This window comes from Anolis sagrei, chromosome 8 (assembly GCF_037176765.1).
Source record: "Anolis sagrei isolate rAnoSag1 chromosome 8, rAnoSag1.mat, whole genome shotgun sequence".
NCBI classification, from domain to species: Eukaryota; Metazoa; Chordata; class Lepidosauria; order Squamata; family Dactyloidae; genus Anolis; species Anolis sagrei.
In genome coordinates this window covers 25,599,108-25,616,703 of record NC_090028.1, presented here as the reverse complement: position 1 = coordinate 25,616,703, position 17,596 = coordinate 25,599,108, and the positions used below count along the sequence as shown (strand labels likewise).

General features: G+C 44.6%; 1 protein-coding gene across 1 annotated transcript in view; it reads right to left on the bottom strand.

Moving 5' to 3' along the window:
- Nucleotides 1–1,161: 1,161 nt before the first annotated feature.
- JPH3 (junctophilin 3) overlaps nucleotides 1,162–17,596 on the bottom strand; it is a 116,327-nt gene continuing 99,892 nt past the window's right edge. Inside the window, exons 3-5 of the mRNA XM_060788046.2 lie at nucleotides 16,680–16,804; nucleotides 12,174–13,096; nucleotides 1,162–6,010 (exon numbers count right to left, since the gene is read on the bottom strand). Coding sequence (XP_060644029.2) covers nucleotides 5,930–6,010; nucleotides 12,174–13,096; nucleotides 16,680–16,804 — 1,129 coding nt within the window. The 3' untranslated portion in view covers nucleotides 1,162–5,929. The remainder of the gene's footprint in view (nucleotides 6,011–12,173; nucleotides 13,097–16,679; nucleotides 16,805–17,596) is intronic.

Sequence of the window (17,596 nt, the reverse complement as noted above, 5' to 3'; positions counted from 1 at the left end):
TACATTGTGAGTCAATGCAACTGAGTAGTTTACATACGAAGAGTAAACTACTTGTTTTTTCCAGTTCACCTGTGTGGCATATTTTCTTTCTCTGGCAAGGCAGTGTGTGGGCTGATCAAACATGAACTACACGTGTTTTATTTTACATTATGCTACAAGAACCACTGCACTAGTAAGTCCCGACACACAGTTTGGAAAACTCTGCCTTAGAGAGACTGCTCATAGGCTTTAACCATAGACCCATGGAACCTGTGGTCTCCTGGATTTCCCATTAACCCCAGCAAGTGTGGCATGCTGGACCATACGTCCTTAGCTTCTCTATTACAATATTGAACAGGTAAGCTGCATTTTACATGCAGAACCAGGCTGTAGTGCAGCTAGTTATCAGCCAGCTGCATTAAATCATCACTGACGGAGAGGTCATGAGTTCGAAGCCAGCCCGGGTCAGAGTGAGCTCCCGACCATTAATAGTCTAGCTTGCTGTTGATCTATGCAGCCTGAAAGACAGTTGCATCTGTCAAGTAGTAAATTTAGGTACCGCTTTATGCAGGGAGGCTGATTTAACAAATTTACAACACCATAAAACCTTCTAATAGTTTGCGTAAGAATGAGGAAGTACTCCATCAAGGGCTCGGTGTCACAAGTGGACGGTGAAGTGACAGCTCTCCCTGTGGCCGGAATCGAGCACACCCTCATGAAGCAGGAAAGCTGGAATGTTAAATTGACTCTGGGGCTGTCTATATATGTTATATGTCTATAGCATTGAATGTTTGCCATGTATATGTTCATTGTAATCCGCCCTGAGTCCCCTGCGGGGTAAGAAGAGCATAATATAAATACTGTAAATAAATGCATAAAATTTTCCTAAGTAAAACACAACCAGAGGGGCTTTGAGTGTTGGAATTGGAGTCATATATTTTTGGTGTGAGAATATGGGCAGTTATGGGAATGCTGTGCCCTTGATGTGCCATGCGTATTTCAGAGTTACATTCGCCCAGAGAGTCGAGAACCCGAAAAGGAAGAAAAAAGACCCGAGGCAGGAAGCATCTTACAAAGATGTTTTGAACCATACCAAAATTAAGTGATACATAGAGGAGGAAAAAAACAAAACAGAAAACAAACAAACGGAAATTATAAAAAGAGCATTACGTACTCAGAGGCTGCTGTTGTCAATGATGTTTTTGTTTGTTTGTTTGTTTTTGTACAGGGATTATGTCGGAAGCTGGAATATACATCCTGCAGACAAAGTGCAAAAATATTACATGCTCAGAGGCCAAGCATGAGACGCCTGGAAGTGGCCAGTGGCAAGATGGAACGGGGATGGAGGGAGGGAGGGAGGGGCTGCCTCCGCCACCCTCCGAGCCCCCTCCCCAAAACGCAGGCCAGACCCCGCTTTGCGAGGAGGGGGCTTCCTCCAGCAAACCTCCACATCCAGGCCCCGATTCGGGAAGTGTCCTTCCTTTCTGAAACGGACCCCTTACTTCCATGCATCACGTTCGAAGCCTCGCTGAATCACTCAGCCATTTCCCTGATTTGGTCCTCTTTTATACAAATAGAAAATGGGAGGCAAAAGTTGATGCTCAAAAGTCCAATGCTGCATCGATAGGAATATACCCTATTTATTCAAAACTAATCCTCCCCTTTGTTTTGGTTTTAATGACCTTGCCAAAATGAGGTTGCTCATTAGATCATAGAATCCTAGAGTTGGAAGAGACCTCGTGGGCCATCCAGTCCAACCTCATTCTGCCAAGAAGCAGGAAAATTGCATTCAAGGCACCCCCGACAGATGGCCATCCATCCTCTGTTTCAAAACCTCCAAAGAAGGAGCCTCCACCACACTCCAGGGCAGAGAGTTCCACTGCTGAACAGCTCTCTCACAGTCCTCATGTTCAGGTGGAATCTCCTTTCCTCTAGTTTGAAGACATTGTTCCATTGTGTTCTAGTCTCCAGGGAAGCAGAAAACAAGCTTGTTCCCTCCTCAAGATTTCCAAACACATCTTGATCCCTGACCCTCATCATATCTCCTCTCAGCCTTCTCTTCTTCAGGCTAAACATGCCCAGTCTTGAAGCCACCCTTCATCCTAGGGCTTGTTCTCCAGACCCTGGATCCTTTGAGTTGACCTCCTCTGGACATATTCCATCTTAAGGTGGATATCTCCCTTCAATTGCAATGCCCAGAATTGGAAACAATGTGATTCCAAGTGTGGTCTGACCAAGGCAGAATAGAATAGAGAGGTAGCATGACTTCCCTGGATCTAGGCACTAGACTCCTGTTGATGCAGGCCAAAATCCCCTGGGCATTTTGAGCCACCAGATATTGTTGGCTCATGTTTAACTTGTTCCCCACGAGGACTCCAAGACCCTTCTATCCTACTATATAATCCAGATTATCAAAGCAGGCAATCCACCTGATCTGCTTTGAGTGGGATTGTATGAGTCTACACTGCCATATTATTCTGTTCTAAGCAGATAATCTGGATGTGTCGAAGGGGCTTTTCTGTGGAGCCTAAGCAAAAGGGAATGCTGTACCTGGAGCTCCTCTTTGAAGGACATCACCTCACCTTTAATGGTTCAATGCCACATGTTCTCAGGATTTATAGTTTGGTGAGGCATCAGCCTTCTTTGGCAGAGGAGGCTCAAGATCTTGCAAAACTACATCCCCCATGATTCCATAGAAGGCATGGGCAAACTTAGGGCCTGCAGGTGTTTTGGACTCCAAATCCTATCATTCCTAACAGTCTCAAGCTCCTTCCTTTTCCCCCTCAGCCATTTAAGCCACCCAAGAGCATCTTCACATGAATCAATATGGTGCTGTCCAGGATGAGTGACGTTATAGTCCAACTCTTCTGCTTTGGTCAGACTTCAATTGGAGTCGCATTGAGTCCAGTTCGGGGCAAAGCAGTTGACGATCTGGATATAAACATATCCATAGAAGGGGAGCCAACATAATTGTAGATTTGGAAGCCAAATCTTTGGGAGCGGGGGGATGTTTAGCTTTGAGCAAAGAAGACTGAGATGGGATGTAAGAGCCACGTGTCTCGTTTGCTACTGCTCCAGAGACTAGGACACAATGGAGCCATGGCTTCAAATGGCAGGAAAAGAGATTGTACAAAGGGTGTTCATTAAATATTTCTCCTGACCCACTTCTACTTATCACAGGATGCTGAAACGGCACATGTGTAATGATATCAGTCTCTATAGGTTGCATGCCAATTTCCAACTCAGAACTAATAACGTTCTTGATTCTACAGGTGCCGAAGTAGAGTGAGGTTTGAGAATGGACCCAGTGGAAGACAGAGCAGTCCTCAGGTCCTTTTCCTTGAAAGGCCACACATCAAAGGAGATGTTTGATAAGATGAAAGAGGTTTCTGGTGATGATTCCCCATCATAAGATTGAGTCAAGAACTGGCATCGTCAATTCCAATGTGGTTGGACTTCGGTGCAAACAGCTCCATGCCCAGGGAAGACTCACTCTGATATTGATGAATACACCATCCAGCAAGTGGAGGTGGCCATTTTGGAAAATGGCTATGTAACCATTCACCACCTAGTCCAAAATGTCAAGATGAGTGTGGGTCTGTGGAAAAACCCACCCAAGAGCATCTTCACATGCATAAGTTATCCGTTCTCTGGGTTCTTCAGCTGCTCACACCTTTCCAGAAGCAGGAACTAGTTGAAGGCTCTCAGGCTCTATTGACAATGATGTGCCATGGAAACCAGGAGGACTTTTTCAACAGATTGACCACACAGGATGAAAGCTGGGTCCATCACTCTGATCCCGAGATTCAAGTCCAGTCTATGCCATGGGAGCATCCTGACTCACTGCCTCCAAAGACACATGCCTAACTCTTGCTCACAGGATTTTGGAACCAGCAGAGTAGCATCAATAGATTTCCTAGCAAAGGGGACCATGGCCACTGGAGCATACTAGGCTTCACTGCTGAGAAAATTGTGGGAGGCCATCCAAACCAAGAGACACTGTGGCATGCTCACCAAAGGTGTCCGCCTTCTGCAAGACAATGCACCCATTCACAACTCACCTGTTGCCCAAATGGAAGAAGCATGCTCTGGTGGCTTTGAAATTCAACCGCATTCTTCTTATTCACCTGACCTCGCACCATCAGATTTCCACCTCTTTCCAACAAGGAATTTATTTTTGAAGGGCTAGCATTTTTCGGAGGAGATTCTGATTTCCGAAGTCACAACATGGCTTTTGGAGCAACCTGTCGGCTTCTACAAGCGAGGTGTTTACAGCTGCTTAAAGAGATGGGAGAAGTGTGTGTCCCGAGGTGGCACCCACGGAGAGAAGAACTCAGAACTGGGCCAAGTGCGTCGGGGAAAATCTTTAAGGAACGCCCTTCGTAGCTAAAAAGGTGTCACATTGAGGCTCATTTTCTGCTGTTCCAGAGACTAGGATGCAATGGAGCCATGGCTTCAAATGGCAGGAAAAGAGACTGTACTTGAACATTAGCAAGAGCCATTTTGCTTTACGTTTGAGTCTCCTCTGAAGATTTCTAAACCGAGATTGGATGGCCATCTGTCAGGAGGGATCGTATTGTGTCTTCCTCCTTGACATGAGTTGGACTAGATGGCCTTTGGGGGTCTCTTTCAAGTTTATGATTATACGTACCATAAAGGAGGATGTTGGTCAGAACTATGGGCATAGGATTGCCACCCAGACCTATAATTTTATTTTGGAGAGGGACTTTAAGCATGAAATGCTCACCTGCATTAAATAAATTACAACATTGCACAACTAAATGCAGAACCGTACGCATATGTGTGGGCAATGCAACCTATGGACATGTGTCCTCACGTGCGCAAACCCTCCTTCCATAACCCTGAATATAGGCAAAAATATTCAATATCTTCTATAGGGAAACTCAAGACATGCATAAGGCACCAACAGGACTGGGGCGGTTATGTGCAATTTTTCTCCTGTTGTAGATACATATTTTGGGTGCAAAACATAAGAGGATATATTTGGGGATTTGGGGGTCTCTGAATGGGAACAAGTGCTAAATATATATATTTATTTGGGGGGTAAAAATGCTCCCAAATTGGATGCATTTCATGGCAGCCAAAATCAATATTTTTCATTTTCCTTTGTATGGAGTTGGAAAGTAAAGGGTTACCAATCGAAATCTATTTAAGTTAGTGATTCCCAAACTCTAGTCCTTGGAAGGTTTGGACTCCCAACTCTCAGAATCCTCAGCTGCTTTGGTTAAGAATCAGGGATTATGTGATTTGGAGTGCAAAACACTTCAAAGACCAGAGTTTGGGAAACTTCGCAATTAATGCAACGACTCGAATTTGGGACTCAATATTCGAGTCAGTTGCTGGATACACCAAATGGGTTTTCCGGAGGCAACTGCACACAATTGTGAATGTTCTCCCCCTTCTTTTCCAGAATCCTGCCTAAACAAAAGATCCCGTCATCCACCAAGGTTTGCCAGGGAAACGTAACCCAATTTCTGCCTTGTTTTTGGGAGGGCGGAGGAGACGGGGACGTTACCATTCTGCCATGCCACACAGCGATCAAAGTGTTATACAAGCAAAGAATTTTGGCTAAGGATCCAAAAAACATTACCGAGGAACCAGGGGGAAAAACAGAAAATTAAAAAGGCAAACTGTGAGTGATATTCAACCTTTTTCTTCTTCTTTTGTCTTCCCTCTTTTTGTTCTTGTCTTCGGTGAAAAGACTCGGACGTTGTCGCAGGACAGCGCAAAGGATGGAAAGGGACAAAAAGAAAACGGGACAAAAAGAAGAACCGCCTTCATCGCTTGTGGAGTTTCGCCCTTTGCCTCGTTCATCCCCCGTCCGTCCGTACGCTGTATTTTCCCCCCATTATTAATCTGTTGTTGGTTTTTTTATTATGATTTTCAATTATTATTATTTAGGGTTTTTTCCAAACAAGACAGTCTCGAGTTAGATGAAAAAGTTAATAAACAAAATGGCAACTCCAATGTTTAACAAGATCACCATGACTACAAGGATGGGAGCCGAACCCTAGAAGAGAGAGAAAGAAGAAAAAGAATTACAAGAAGTAATAATAATAATAATAATAATAATAATAATAATATGACTCTGGCACAAGCCAGTAAAGGTAGTGATTGGCATACTGGGTGCATTGCCTAAAGACCTTGGCCTGCACTTAAACGCAATCAGCGCTGACAAAATTACTATCTGCCAGCTGCAGAAGGTCATGCTACTCGAATCTGCTCGCATTATTCGCCAATACATCACACAGTCCTAGACACTTGGGAAGTGTCTGATGTGTGATCCAATACAACAGCCAGCAGAGTGTCTGCTGTGGACTCATCTTGTTGTGCTTCAAAACAATAATAATAATAATAATAATAATAATAATAATAATAATAATAATAATGCAGTTTGATGCCACCTTAAAATCTCAATCCTGTGGAATCCCAGCATTAATAATATAATAACAACAACAACAACAAAATAAATAGATGCTTCCTAAATAGGTGGGAAGGAGGTGGGAGCACTTTCCATGTTTTGCCGTTCCTTATAACAAATGCATTTATTTTATGTAGGAAGATTTGGAAGCCCTAATTGCTGAATTTTAGACTCTGGATGCGAAAAAGACTCAGGTGTTGGAGACGCCTTGCTCTCCTCCGCCTTCACCTAGGTAAGACATGCAGAGTGCAACTACATTGTAGAATTAACACAGTTTGATACCACTTCCACTGCCGTGTGCAGTGTGGAAGACCCCTTTTCTCCATTTTTTCCCCACCTGCAGGCTCAACGCATCTCTGTCCTCGTGTGTGTGCAAGTACCATCATTCGTGGCAAGTGTGGTCCAGATCCCTTTTTGGTTGGGTTCACAGTGTCCTCTGGATATAGATGAACTATAATTCCTATAAATCAAGGTCAATTCTCTCCAAACCTGGTCATGTGGGTTCTGTTTGCCAAATATGGTCTATGCCCACTGTCAGTGGAGGTAACAGTACTCTGACTTGATGCAGGGTGTACTACAACTTCCATCATGTGGAGTCGATCTCCCAAACCCCTCCAGTATGTTTACTTGCTGTTCAGTTCTGCTGTGTTTATGATGCAGACAGTTGAAAAGAGTAGGAAAGGGTTAAGGGAGAGGCAGTGGGCAGGGTCATGCAAATTCCACACCAATGGAGAGAGTAAGGAACAGTGGGAGGTTTATTTGGTAGAGGAAACACATAAAATCTAGGATATTATTGTCCCCGAATGAGAGCATTCCTTGGGTGGTGTGCCATAGTGTTTGGGGAGGACATTGGCAGGGGTTGGGGTACATGTTCATGGCACTCGCTATAACCTGCAATGTCCTTGAAGGAAGTGTTTTCTGTGGCTTCCCAACACTGTGGGTTAAAGCTGTTTGTGGAGGCAGGAGGCTACAACTCTCACGCGGGTGGATCATTCCCTCCCAACCCCTCCAGTATGTTAGGTTGGTCACCAGGGTTCTGTGTGCCAAGTTTGGTCCACATCCGTTGTCGGTGGGTTCAGTGCTCAATGGATAAGGGTGAACTACAACTCCCAAACCAAGCTCCATCTCCCCCGAACCAGGCCTGTCTTCACAGTTGGCCATGTGATCTTGTCTGCTGTGGACTCATCCTATGGTGAATTTTATCCAAAGCGGCTGGATCATTTTACCCATTTGAGCTGTATTGTTTCTCCCTTTCTCTCCGTCTCCCAAAGACTTTGGCTTGAGCCGCAGCAAGACTTGCAATTGCTGAATTCCTGAATCCTTCCTCCTATCTAAGTCTTTGGAATTTGAAGACAGAAAAGCTTTTGAAGATGGAAACAGCTACCTTTCTCATACATCTCCACACCTTGCTTGAACCCCGCTCTGGGGAACCCATTTGCAAAAGCACAAGTGACATTTCACAACTGCGCAACTTCGCCATATGAGCTTGACCCGATTGTTCTGCTATTGAGCGTTTCTCAAATGTCACATTGGATGCTCCATTGGGAGGGCGGCTTTTAGTGGCCTACAACTTCTCAGCAGGGATGGCAAAACCGCCGTGTTAAATACCAACTTTCCATACATATTCTTAACACGTTCCCTTTTTTTAAAATAAAAGGATGAAATACAGCTCCATCTTCTTTCCAAATGAAGGCTGTTGGAGACGGAGGGAAAATAACTTAACCAGGATGATGGTCGCTGAAGTTTGTGATAGCGCTATCTAATAGGGCTTTAGTTTGCTTTCCTGTCTGGCAGACAGAGGCTGGATTTTGTAGTTCAACCTGTGATTGTATCTGATGTCAATGGGGATGATGGTTTTCCTGTGCCTGAGTTGTCAAGTCCTGGCCTTCTTGAAAGGCCTGCTTCTGGGCTTGCTGTGGAGCCTGAGGTTTCTCATGAATGGAGTAGATTCTCAAGGTCACATTCCTGGAAAGGGCCAATGGAAGCCTTTCTCTGAGAAACTATCTTTTGAGGATGATTTTTCAGGTGCAGAAGTTAATGAGATTGATTTTTGTAAACTAAGAAAAAGTTCCCAAGCTCCCCAAAGGTCAGCCCGTCTACTAAAAAAGAAATCTTTATCTGGTTGTAAAAGCAAACATAATGTTTTCCTTTCGTTTCATGAGACAGGAAAAGCTTTGTATGAGATGGTGAAAGGATTTTATCTCCATCTGGTCACCGTTTCTTGTTTCCAAGTGGATTTCTAGCTTTATGTTTCAAGTTTTGCCAGGTTCCTGTCCATGCTGTCTTGTTCTTTTGGATTTTGCATCCTTGGATCTTGTGTTTTTACCTTTGTACCTTGAATCATGGACTATTTGTTACCTAATAATAATAATAATAATACCTTTATTTTTATACCCTGCCTCCATCTTCCCGAAGGGACTCGGAGTGGTTTACATGGGGCCAAGCTTTGGAAAATACTTTTTTGGACTATACTGTTTCTGTTGTTTTTATTGCTTTGATAGCATATATCCTTCAATAAACTGCTTGCTGATTTTACTATACTGGTGTGGTGTTTAAGGACAGAGCTGTTCTTACTCTGGAATACAACACTGGACTAGATGTCCTTTGGGGGTCCCTTTTGGGAGCACTTTAGGGAATTTAATTTAACTTTAATGTTTGTATATTTGCAGGTTTTAAACTGTATTGTATTCCTTTTACTGTAAGCTGCTTTGAGTCTTTTTAAAGAGAAAAAATGGTGGTGTATTATTATTATTTAGCACAGCAGGTGAACCACCAGCTGCAATCAATCTTGTCAGTCGAAAGGTTGGCAGTTTGAAACCTGAGTCGGGGGTGAGTGCCCAACCTTCTGCCCAGCAAACTTCCCACCTAGCAGATTGAAAACAGCTATGAGTAGATAAATAGGTACTGCTTAAGCAGAGAGGTATTTTAATAGCACCATAAAGAAATACCAGAAAAAAATGCCAGCGATTTGATCAAAATGAGGAATTCTGTGAACAGGGCTCTTTGGCATGGAGGATGGAGCGACAGCACCATCTGTGGACGGAACTGAGCATGATCTCCAAGACGCCGAAGATGGGAAAAGCCTATATGCCTCTATCTGCGTACTGTTGTCGGTCCAGTCAGTGTAGAACAGTGTAGAACACACAAACTCTGTTGAATTGAATCTCAATGATGAGATTTTCATTGACCAACTAGAAGAAAATGTCCCTCCCACAGGAACAAAGTTTTTGCAGTTTAATAAACCTTTCCCATTTTAAAAAAAATAATGGAACCAATTAGGAAATGACATTGATAACACAGGAACAAAAATTGTGATAGTGTAAGAGGAATAATGACAACAACAACAAAAGCATACTTCCATTCCCAGAATCCCATAGTTCACTACTACCATATATACCCAAATATAAGCCTAGTTTTTCAGCCCTTTTTTTAGACTGACAAAACCCCCTCGGCTTATATTTGAGTCAAAGTTATTTATCATTTTACTCTGTTATTATTATTTTTATTACATTTACTATTTTACTCTAATTATTATTATTATTACATGTATTATTTTTCTCTATTATTGTGAATATTACATTTATTATTTTAGGCTTTAATATTATTATTACATTTATTATTTTACTCTATTTATTATTGCTATTATTACATCGATTTGAATGTGATTTTCCTGCTTCTTCGCAGAAAGGGGTTGGACTAGATGGCCCATGAGGTCTCTTCCAACTCAATGATTCGATGCTGGACACTCGTTGGACTGTTAAGTGTATTGTGTCAAAATTTCATGTCAATTTGACCAGTGGTTTCTGAGTTATGTTTCTTCCACAAATGAACATTACATTTATATATATATAGATTGTTGTTATTTTACATTTACATTATTTTACTCTATTATTATTGGAGGGATACGTAAGCACATTTACATTGAAGGTGGTTAGAATAATGGTTGAATCAGAGTTGGACAGTCTTGTCTTAAATTACTGTTTTATGTAAATATTCAAAAACATTGAACCTCCTGGTGCCTCATTAATGTAATTTCATTGGTATCTATTTTTATTTTGAAATTTACCCATAGCTGCTGCATTTCCCACCCTCAGCTTATACTCGAATCAATACGTTTTCCCATTTTTCTGCAGAAAAATTAGGTGCCTTGGCTTATATTCAATTGGGCTTATACTCGAGTATATACGGTATATGTATTTTAAGTTGGTATGTTTAAGTAAATTGAGAATAATCCATTTTTAGAATAAATTGCTGTTCAAGTTTGCATGCTTTAGAGAAATCTCCCAGCTTTTCTCTCCTTTCTGGATGGTAAAATTAAAGGCTGAGATTGATTTCCTATATTTGGAGTCTTTCTTTTTCTTTCAAGCGATAAAGGAAATTCAAGCAAGGGAAATGGAGACTCCTGTAATTTTCATATTTGGGTTATTGCATGCTCAAAAAGGAAATCTTGGAGGAATCTTGGGGTGCATTTACACTGCAGAATGAATGCAGTTGGGCTCAACGCTAGGCAATCGTGGGAGTTTGCTCAAGCACCAGCAGTCTGGCGGAGAAAAGTGAAAAACCTTGAAAAACTACAACTCCCATCCTTCTATAGCAATGAGCCAGGCTTCAAGTGTTGTCAAACCGCATTAATTATACAATGTAGATGCACCCAGAGTTCTCTCCAGCTCCGGCTTCTCATGCCGCTCCATGGCACAGCATCATCTACACTTTGCAACATTAGCATTGCCTTGCCTTCAGAGATGCTCCCCATTTTTGAGTTCTTTAATAATTTATAGAAGGAAATGTAAAGCTAAATGCCAACGGTGACAGGTGCAAGGTAAACGGAGACGGAACCTGCCAACCATATCAAAGGCCTTTGTAGATCAAAACTGTATTTACAAGGCCACTGCTCCAAAAAGATCATTGTATCTCGTTGATGGGGAAGGTGATATATATATATATCTGTGTTGTGTGTGCTGTATGTTCCTTCCTTCCTTCTTTCTTCCCTCCCTCCCTCCCAAGTGTTGTGTGTACCATTTGTTACCTCCACCCTTCTTTCCTTCGTTCCTCCCTCCCTCCCTCCCTCCCTCCCATCTATCCTCCCATGTGTTGTGTGTGTCATGTGTTACCTCCACCCTTCCTTCCTTCCATCCATTCATCCATCCATCATCCCATGTGTTGTGTGTGCCATGTGTTTCCTCCACCCTTCCTTCCTTCCTTCCTTTTTCCCATGTGTTGTGTGTGCCACGTGTTACCTCACTCTTCCTTCCTTCTATCCTTCCTTTGTTCCTTCCTTGGTTCATTCATTCGTTCCTTCCTTCCTTTCTTCTTTCCTTGTGATGGGTGTGCCAAGTGTTACCTCCTCCCTCCCTCCCTCCCTCCCTCCCTCCCTCTCTCCCATGTGTTGGGTGTGCCAAGTGTTACCTCCACCTTCCCTCCCTCCCTCCCATGTGTTGTGTGTATCATGTGGTACCTCCTTCCTTCCTTCCTTCCTTCCTTCCTTCCTTCCTTCCTTCCTTCCTTCCTTGTGTTGTGTGTGCCATGTGTTACCTCTTCTTCTGCCTCTCCTTCTTTCCCTCCTTCCTTCCTTCTTTCAACACAGAAACGAAGGGAGAGCCCCCACATACCTCCTTCCCTTCTCTTCCTCCTTCAGTTGACCCCAAATGTCATTCAGTCCAACCCCTTCTTTCTGCCACTTGCCAAACTGGAACCAACAATATGTAAAGCCGACTGTCCACTGAAACACTCCGTTCCCTCCTGCTGAACTTACCGCGCCGGATTTGAGCTCGTCCCCATTTTCCTCCTCTGATTCTAGTGCAACAGGTAAGGATTTCTGTGGCGGGGAGCAGGTCAAGTCCCACCGCAAGAGCCGGGGCTCCCCTTTCTCCCCGAACCTCAGGCTGTCTAGTTTCTGCACCGTCGGCTCGGCCGAAGAAGAAGAAGCAACGGGCCGGAAGTTCTCCTTGTTTTGGGCCTTGGACCTCAGTCTTTGGACCCCGAAGCCACGCTCGTCCCCGGGGTGATGCTGTTGCTGCTCCTCGGCCCCGGCAAGGCTGCGTCCAGCCCCGGCTTTGCCGTAGTGTCTTTTTTGGGCGTGCATCTCTTGCATATAGGAATCCATCCTCAGGAGAGGCTTCATCTCCATCTCGTAGTTGCTCGTCTTCTCCTCATCCAGATCCAGCAGCTTGGCGCCGCCCGAACCATGATGGTGAGGCCGGTGATGAGTCCACGTCACTGCGGAGGGAGGGTCAGCCCACCGCTCCCGGGGCTTGTGGTTGGAGGCCGGCAGGTGCTTGCGGGATCGGGGGTCTTCAGGCTGGGTGCTGCGCAGGACCCCTCCCCGCACACCGTGGGCCCCGGCCACCTCCTTGTCTTCGGCCCAGCTGTTGGGGCGCAGGTAGTCCCTTCCGCGGCCTTCCAGCAGCATCTGGATCTCCCCGCCACCCCGCTCCTCGTCCAGGCAGAGCTGACGGGCAAAGTGGGCACTCTTGTTGCGGCAGGAGGGGCCCAAGGGCGGGGTGGACGAGGGGCTGGCCGGGAAGCTCTGCAGGGGGCTGTCGTCCGGGGTCAGGTCTGACGGGGTGGTCCCTTTGCGGTACAGCTCAGGGCTCTCCTGCTGCAGCGGGGTCCCCGTTGAGAGCACCTCGATGTCGTCGTTGGAGGCCTGGCGCTTTGGCCTCTGGCACTCCAGCCCTGCAAGGGGCACAAACATGGGATAAGCAAACAAGCAACCCAGGAAAGGTCCTCGGCATCACCCTCTATACAGGCACTCCCCAAGTTACAGACCTCTGAGTTACAAGCGACTCAGACAGCCTCATCATACCAGAGTATCGATCCACTTCTATACTGTTTAGCCCAGAGGTTCCCAACCTGTGGTCCACAAGAACTAAAATATGGTCCGCAGCCTCACCGTTACTACATTGTTGAAACAAGAGTGACTGGTGCTGAAAAATCCTCTTATAGAGTCAAGCCTTATTAAATATGGTTATTTGTGGGCGAGCAGATGGCGACTACTGGGTGGCATATCTTCTATATCGGAAACTAGAGCTGATGTGGTTTATCCAATGCAATTTTATGCATCAGCAACCCAAATAACCAAACTGAAAGTTGACCAAAAACGGATTCGTAACCCCTTTAGTACTAATGTTGGGTCAAAGTGGTCCCTGATCAAGTAGTCCCTGGTCAAAAAAAGGTTGTAAATCACTGCTTTAGTCCGTATTGCACCACCTGCAGCCAGCAATGAAAGGACCAAGGCATGGACAGGTACTGGCCAGCATGCCAATGCCTTAAATCAAGAAATAGCTTCCTAAGATCTACAGAGATACTTGCAGGAACACCTCAGCAAGCAAGAGTCCAAAAGTGGCAGGCTAAAACCCAGAACCTCAATCAGTGGCTGAGACCGGATGAGAGCTTCCCTCCTAGGCACACAGAAGACTGGGTGACTTGAAAGGCACTGAGCAGACTGCGCTCTGGCACCACAAGATGCAGAGCCAACCATAAGAAATGGGGACACAAAGTAGAGTCCACGACATGTGAGTGTGGACAAGAGCAAACCACAGACCACCGACTACTATGCAGCCTGAGCCCTGCCACATGCACAATGGAGGACCTTCTTACAGCAACACCAGAGGCACCCCAAGTGGCCAGCTTCTGGTCAAAGGTTAGCATCATGCCAAGTTTTTAACTTTGTTTGTGGTTTATCTATACTGACACAATAAATAATAAACATGGATTCACTTTAAATCCAGTTTCTGCCTCCTGCAGAATTCTAGGGTTTGTAGTTTAGTGAGGCCTAGAACCTGTCTGGCTGAGCAGTTTAAGGACACATCCCTAAAATACAAGCCCCAGAATTCTGCTGGAGGCAGAAACTGGATTTAAAGTGGATCCATGCTCTAGTGCAGGCATGGGCAAACTTCGGCCCACCAGGTGGTTTGGATGGCAACTCCCACAATTCCTAACAGCCTTAAGCACTTTCCTTTCCCCCCTCAGCTGCTTTCAAGAAGGAAAATGAGGGGGGGGGGGAAAGCTCTTTTAAAACCCTCCTATGAGATATATCCTATCTTGTCATGCCCAGCGTTATTTTTTAAAATTTTAAATCATTACATCTGACCTGGCCATAAGCTTTTAAATCCTGTGAGTTATTGCAATATGTGAATTATATTATTTTGTATTGCTTTGTATTGTTGTTATTGCTTTTCTGTTGTGATGTGTTGTTGGGCTTGGCCTCATGTAAGCTGCTCTGAGTCCCTTGGGGAGATGGTGGCGGGGTATAAATAAAGTATTATTATTATTATTATTATTATTATTATTATTATTATTTGGCAAGAAGAATCGAGCACAGCCTCCAAAGATGCTGATATATATATATATATATATATATATATGTATATATGTATATGTGTGTGTGTGTGTGTGTATATATATATATGCCGTCTCCTGCCACACGTTGCTGTGGTCCAGTATGTGTATATGTGTGTGTGTATTTGTGTATGTGTGTATATATGTGTGTTTGTGTATATATGTGGTTTGCGCATGCGTTGTAATGTAATTTTTGTTTTTTGGCTTTTTAAGTCTCTTGTGTTGTGTTTTCCAGTGTTTTTATGAGTTGGCCTGAGAGGTGTACTGTGCCCAAATTTGGCGTCAATTTGTCCAGTGGTTTTTGAGTAATGTTAATACCACAAACGAACATTACATTTTTATTTATATAGATGTGTGTGCAGTGTGTGTGTGTGTGTGTGTGTGTGTACACCTCTATCTTTTTTCTGTCTTGCCGTTGTATAATCGGCATTGAATAATTGCTGTATATGTGTTCTGTGATCTGCCCTGAGTCCCCTTTGGGATGAGAAGGGTGGACAGATGAGTACTGTAAATAAATAATTAAATAAATAAGCAAATGCTCATGAGTTGTTCAACAATAAGTTTCTGCCTTAGAGTCTATTGCAGCCTCTTAAGCAGAGGCTGGATGGCCATCTGTCAGGGGTGCTTTGATTGTGCTTTTCCTGCCTAGCAGAAAGAAGAAGTTTGGGCTGGATGGCCCTTGGGGTCCCTTCTGACTCTAGGAATCATAAGGTAAAAGATAAATAATAATAATAATGATAATAATAATAATAATAGTAATAACAACAACAACAACAATAGGGAGGACCCCCCCCCCCCCCGGTGGCGCAGTGGGTTAAACCCCTGTGCTGGCAGGACTGAAGACCGAGAGGTCACAGGTTCTGCCTGGCGGAAAGAAGAGGGTTGGGCTGGATGGCCCTTGGGGTCCCTTCCGACTCTAGGAATCATAAAGTAAAAGGTAAATAATAATAATAACAACAACAACAACAATAGGGAGGACCCCCCCCCCCAGTGGCGCAGTGGGTTAAACCCCTGTGCTGGCAGAACTGAAGACTGAGAGATCACAGGTTAGAATCCAGGGAGAGCGCGGATGAGCTCCCTCTATCAGCTCCAGCTCCTCATGCAGGGACATGAGAGAAGCCTCCCACAAGGATGGTAAAACATAAAAAACAAAACAAAACATCCGGACGTCTCCTGGGCAATGTCCAATTCTCTCACACCAGAAGCAACTTGCAGTTTCTCAAGTCGCTCCTGACACAACAAACAAACAAACAAAAAAACAACAACAATAGGTAAAGGTAAAAGTTTCCCCCTGACATTAAGTCCAACTCTGGGGGTTGGTGAGCATCTCCATTTCTAAGCCAAAGAGCCAGCGTTGTCCGTAGACACCTCCAAAGTCATGTGGCCTGCATTACTATATGGAGTGCCATTACCTTCTCACCAGAGTGGTACCTATTGATTTACTCACACGGCCTGCATTACTGCATGGAGTGCCATTACCTTCTCACTCATCAATAGGTACCTATTGATTTACTCACACTTGCATGTTTTCAAACTGCTAGGTTGGCCGAATGCTGGGCCTAACTGCAGGAGCTCATGCCGCTCCCTGGATTTGAACCTGAAACCTTTTGGTCAACAAGTTCAGTAGCTCAGTGCTTTAACCCACTGCACCGCCCGGGGAATCATAAAGCCGCTTGCAAATGGGGGCCACGGAAGAAGGAAAGAACAGTCTCAAGGACTCCAAAGGAGACACTATCCTGGCTAGATGCAAGTGAACAGGAGTGCCAAGGAGCCATTGATCTGTGTCACAGGGCTTCGTGCAAAGAACGGCTTGCTCCACGGCAGGAACGCGCCTGCCTTTGCCCAGAGAAGGGATGAAGTCATCCCTGGACTTCGGCATCTCTGTGTGCGCCCACCTACGTGCGTGCCTCGCACTGACCGTTTTCCCGGTGCTGGAAGGAAGGCGAAAACTCTTTGGCAGTGATCCGGGCGATCCGAGCTTCATCCTGGGCTTTCTGCGCAGCAGTGACGGCGGCGTCCGCTTTGGCCCGCGAATGGGAAGTCCTGCAAGAGATCGGGAGGCACAAAAGGCGACAGTCAGCCGGATTTCATCCCAGGATTTGCACACAATGCACACAGCGTTGGCTTGCCTGCGTCTACATTGTAGGATGAATGCAGTATGGAGCCACTTGAACTGCCGCGGCTCAATGCTAAGGAGTCGCTGAAGTCATACTTTGGCCTTGTAAGACTACAACTCCCATCCTTGCTTAGCCTTGAGTCATGGCAGTTCACAATGGGTGCCAAACCGCATTCATTCCACATTGTAGAACTGCTGAAGAACAAGAAATACAAGAATGAACGTTGAGATTCGCACATGTTACGTGTCAGCAGGCCAAATAAATGCAAATAATCTATTTAATGCGCTTAAAGGATATTTGCTACGAGGAAGAGAAAAGAAAGCACTGAACGGCTGTCTGCATTTTGTATAGGCATTCCCGGGGAGCGTGTTCATTAGTTCATCCCCTTAATTCCCCGGTAAATGGCTTGATTTTATTTGCCTTGTAATGCAGGTTCCAGAACATGACACAGAACATGCTGCCTAATTACTTTTCACTCATTCCATGCGCCCGCCAAGCTGTTAATGTGGCAAAGGAGCCCAGCTTTAAACAACCCCATGACTGATGATTCATTAATCGATTAATTAATCGATTAAAATATTTTGATCCTCACTCTCTAGTGTGAGCTCTCTGAGTGGAATGGAGTTCAGACATGTACATGAATAGAAAGAATCCCAGATTAAATCAACTCAATACTTTGAAATATGATAAAAGGCATTTTTAAACAAAAACACTGGGA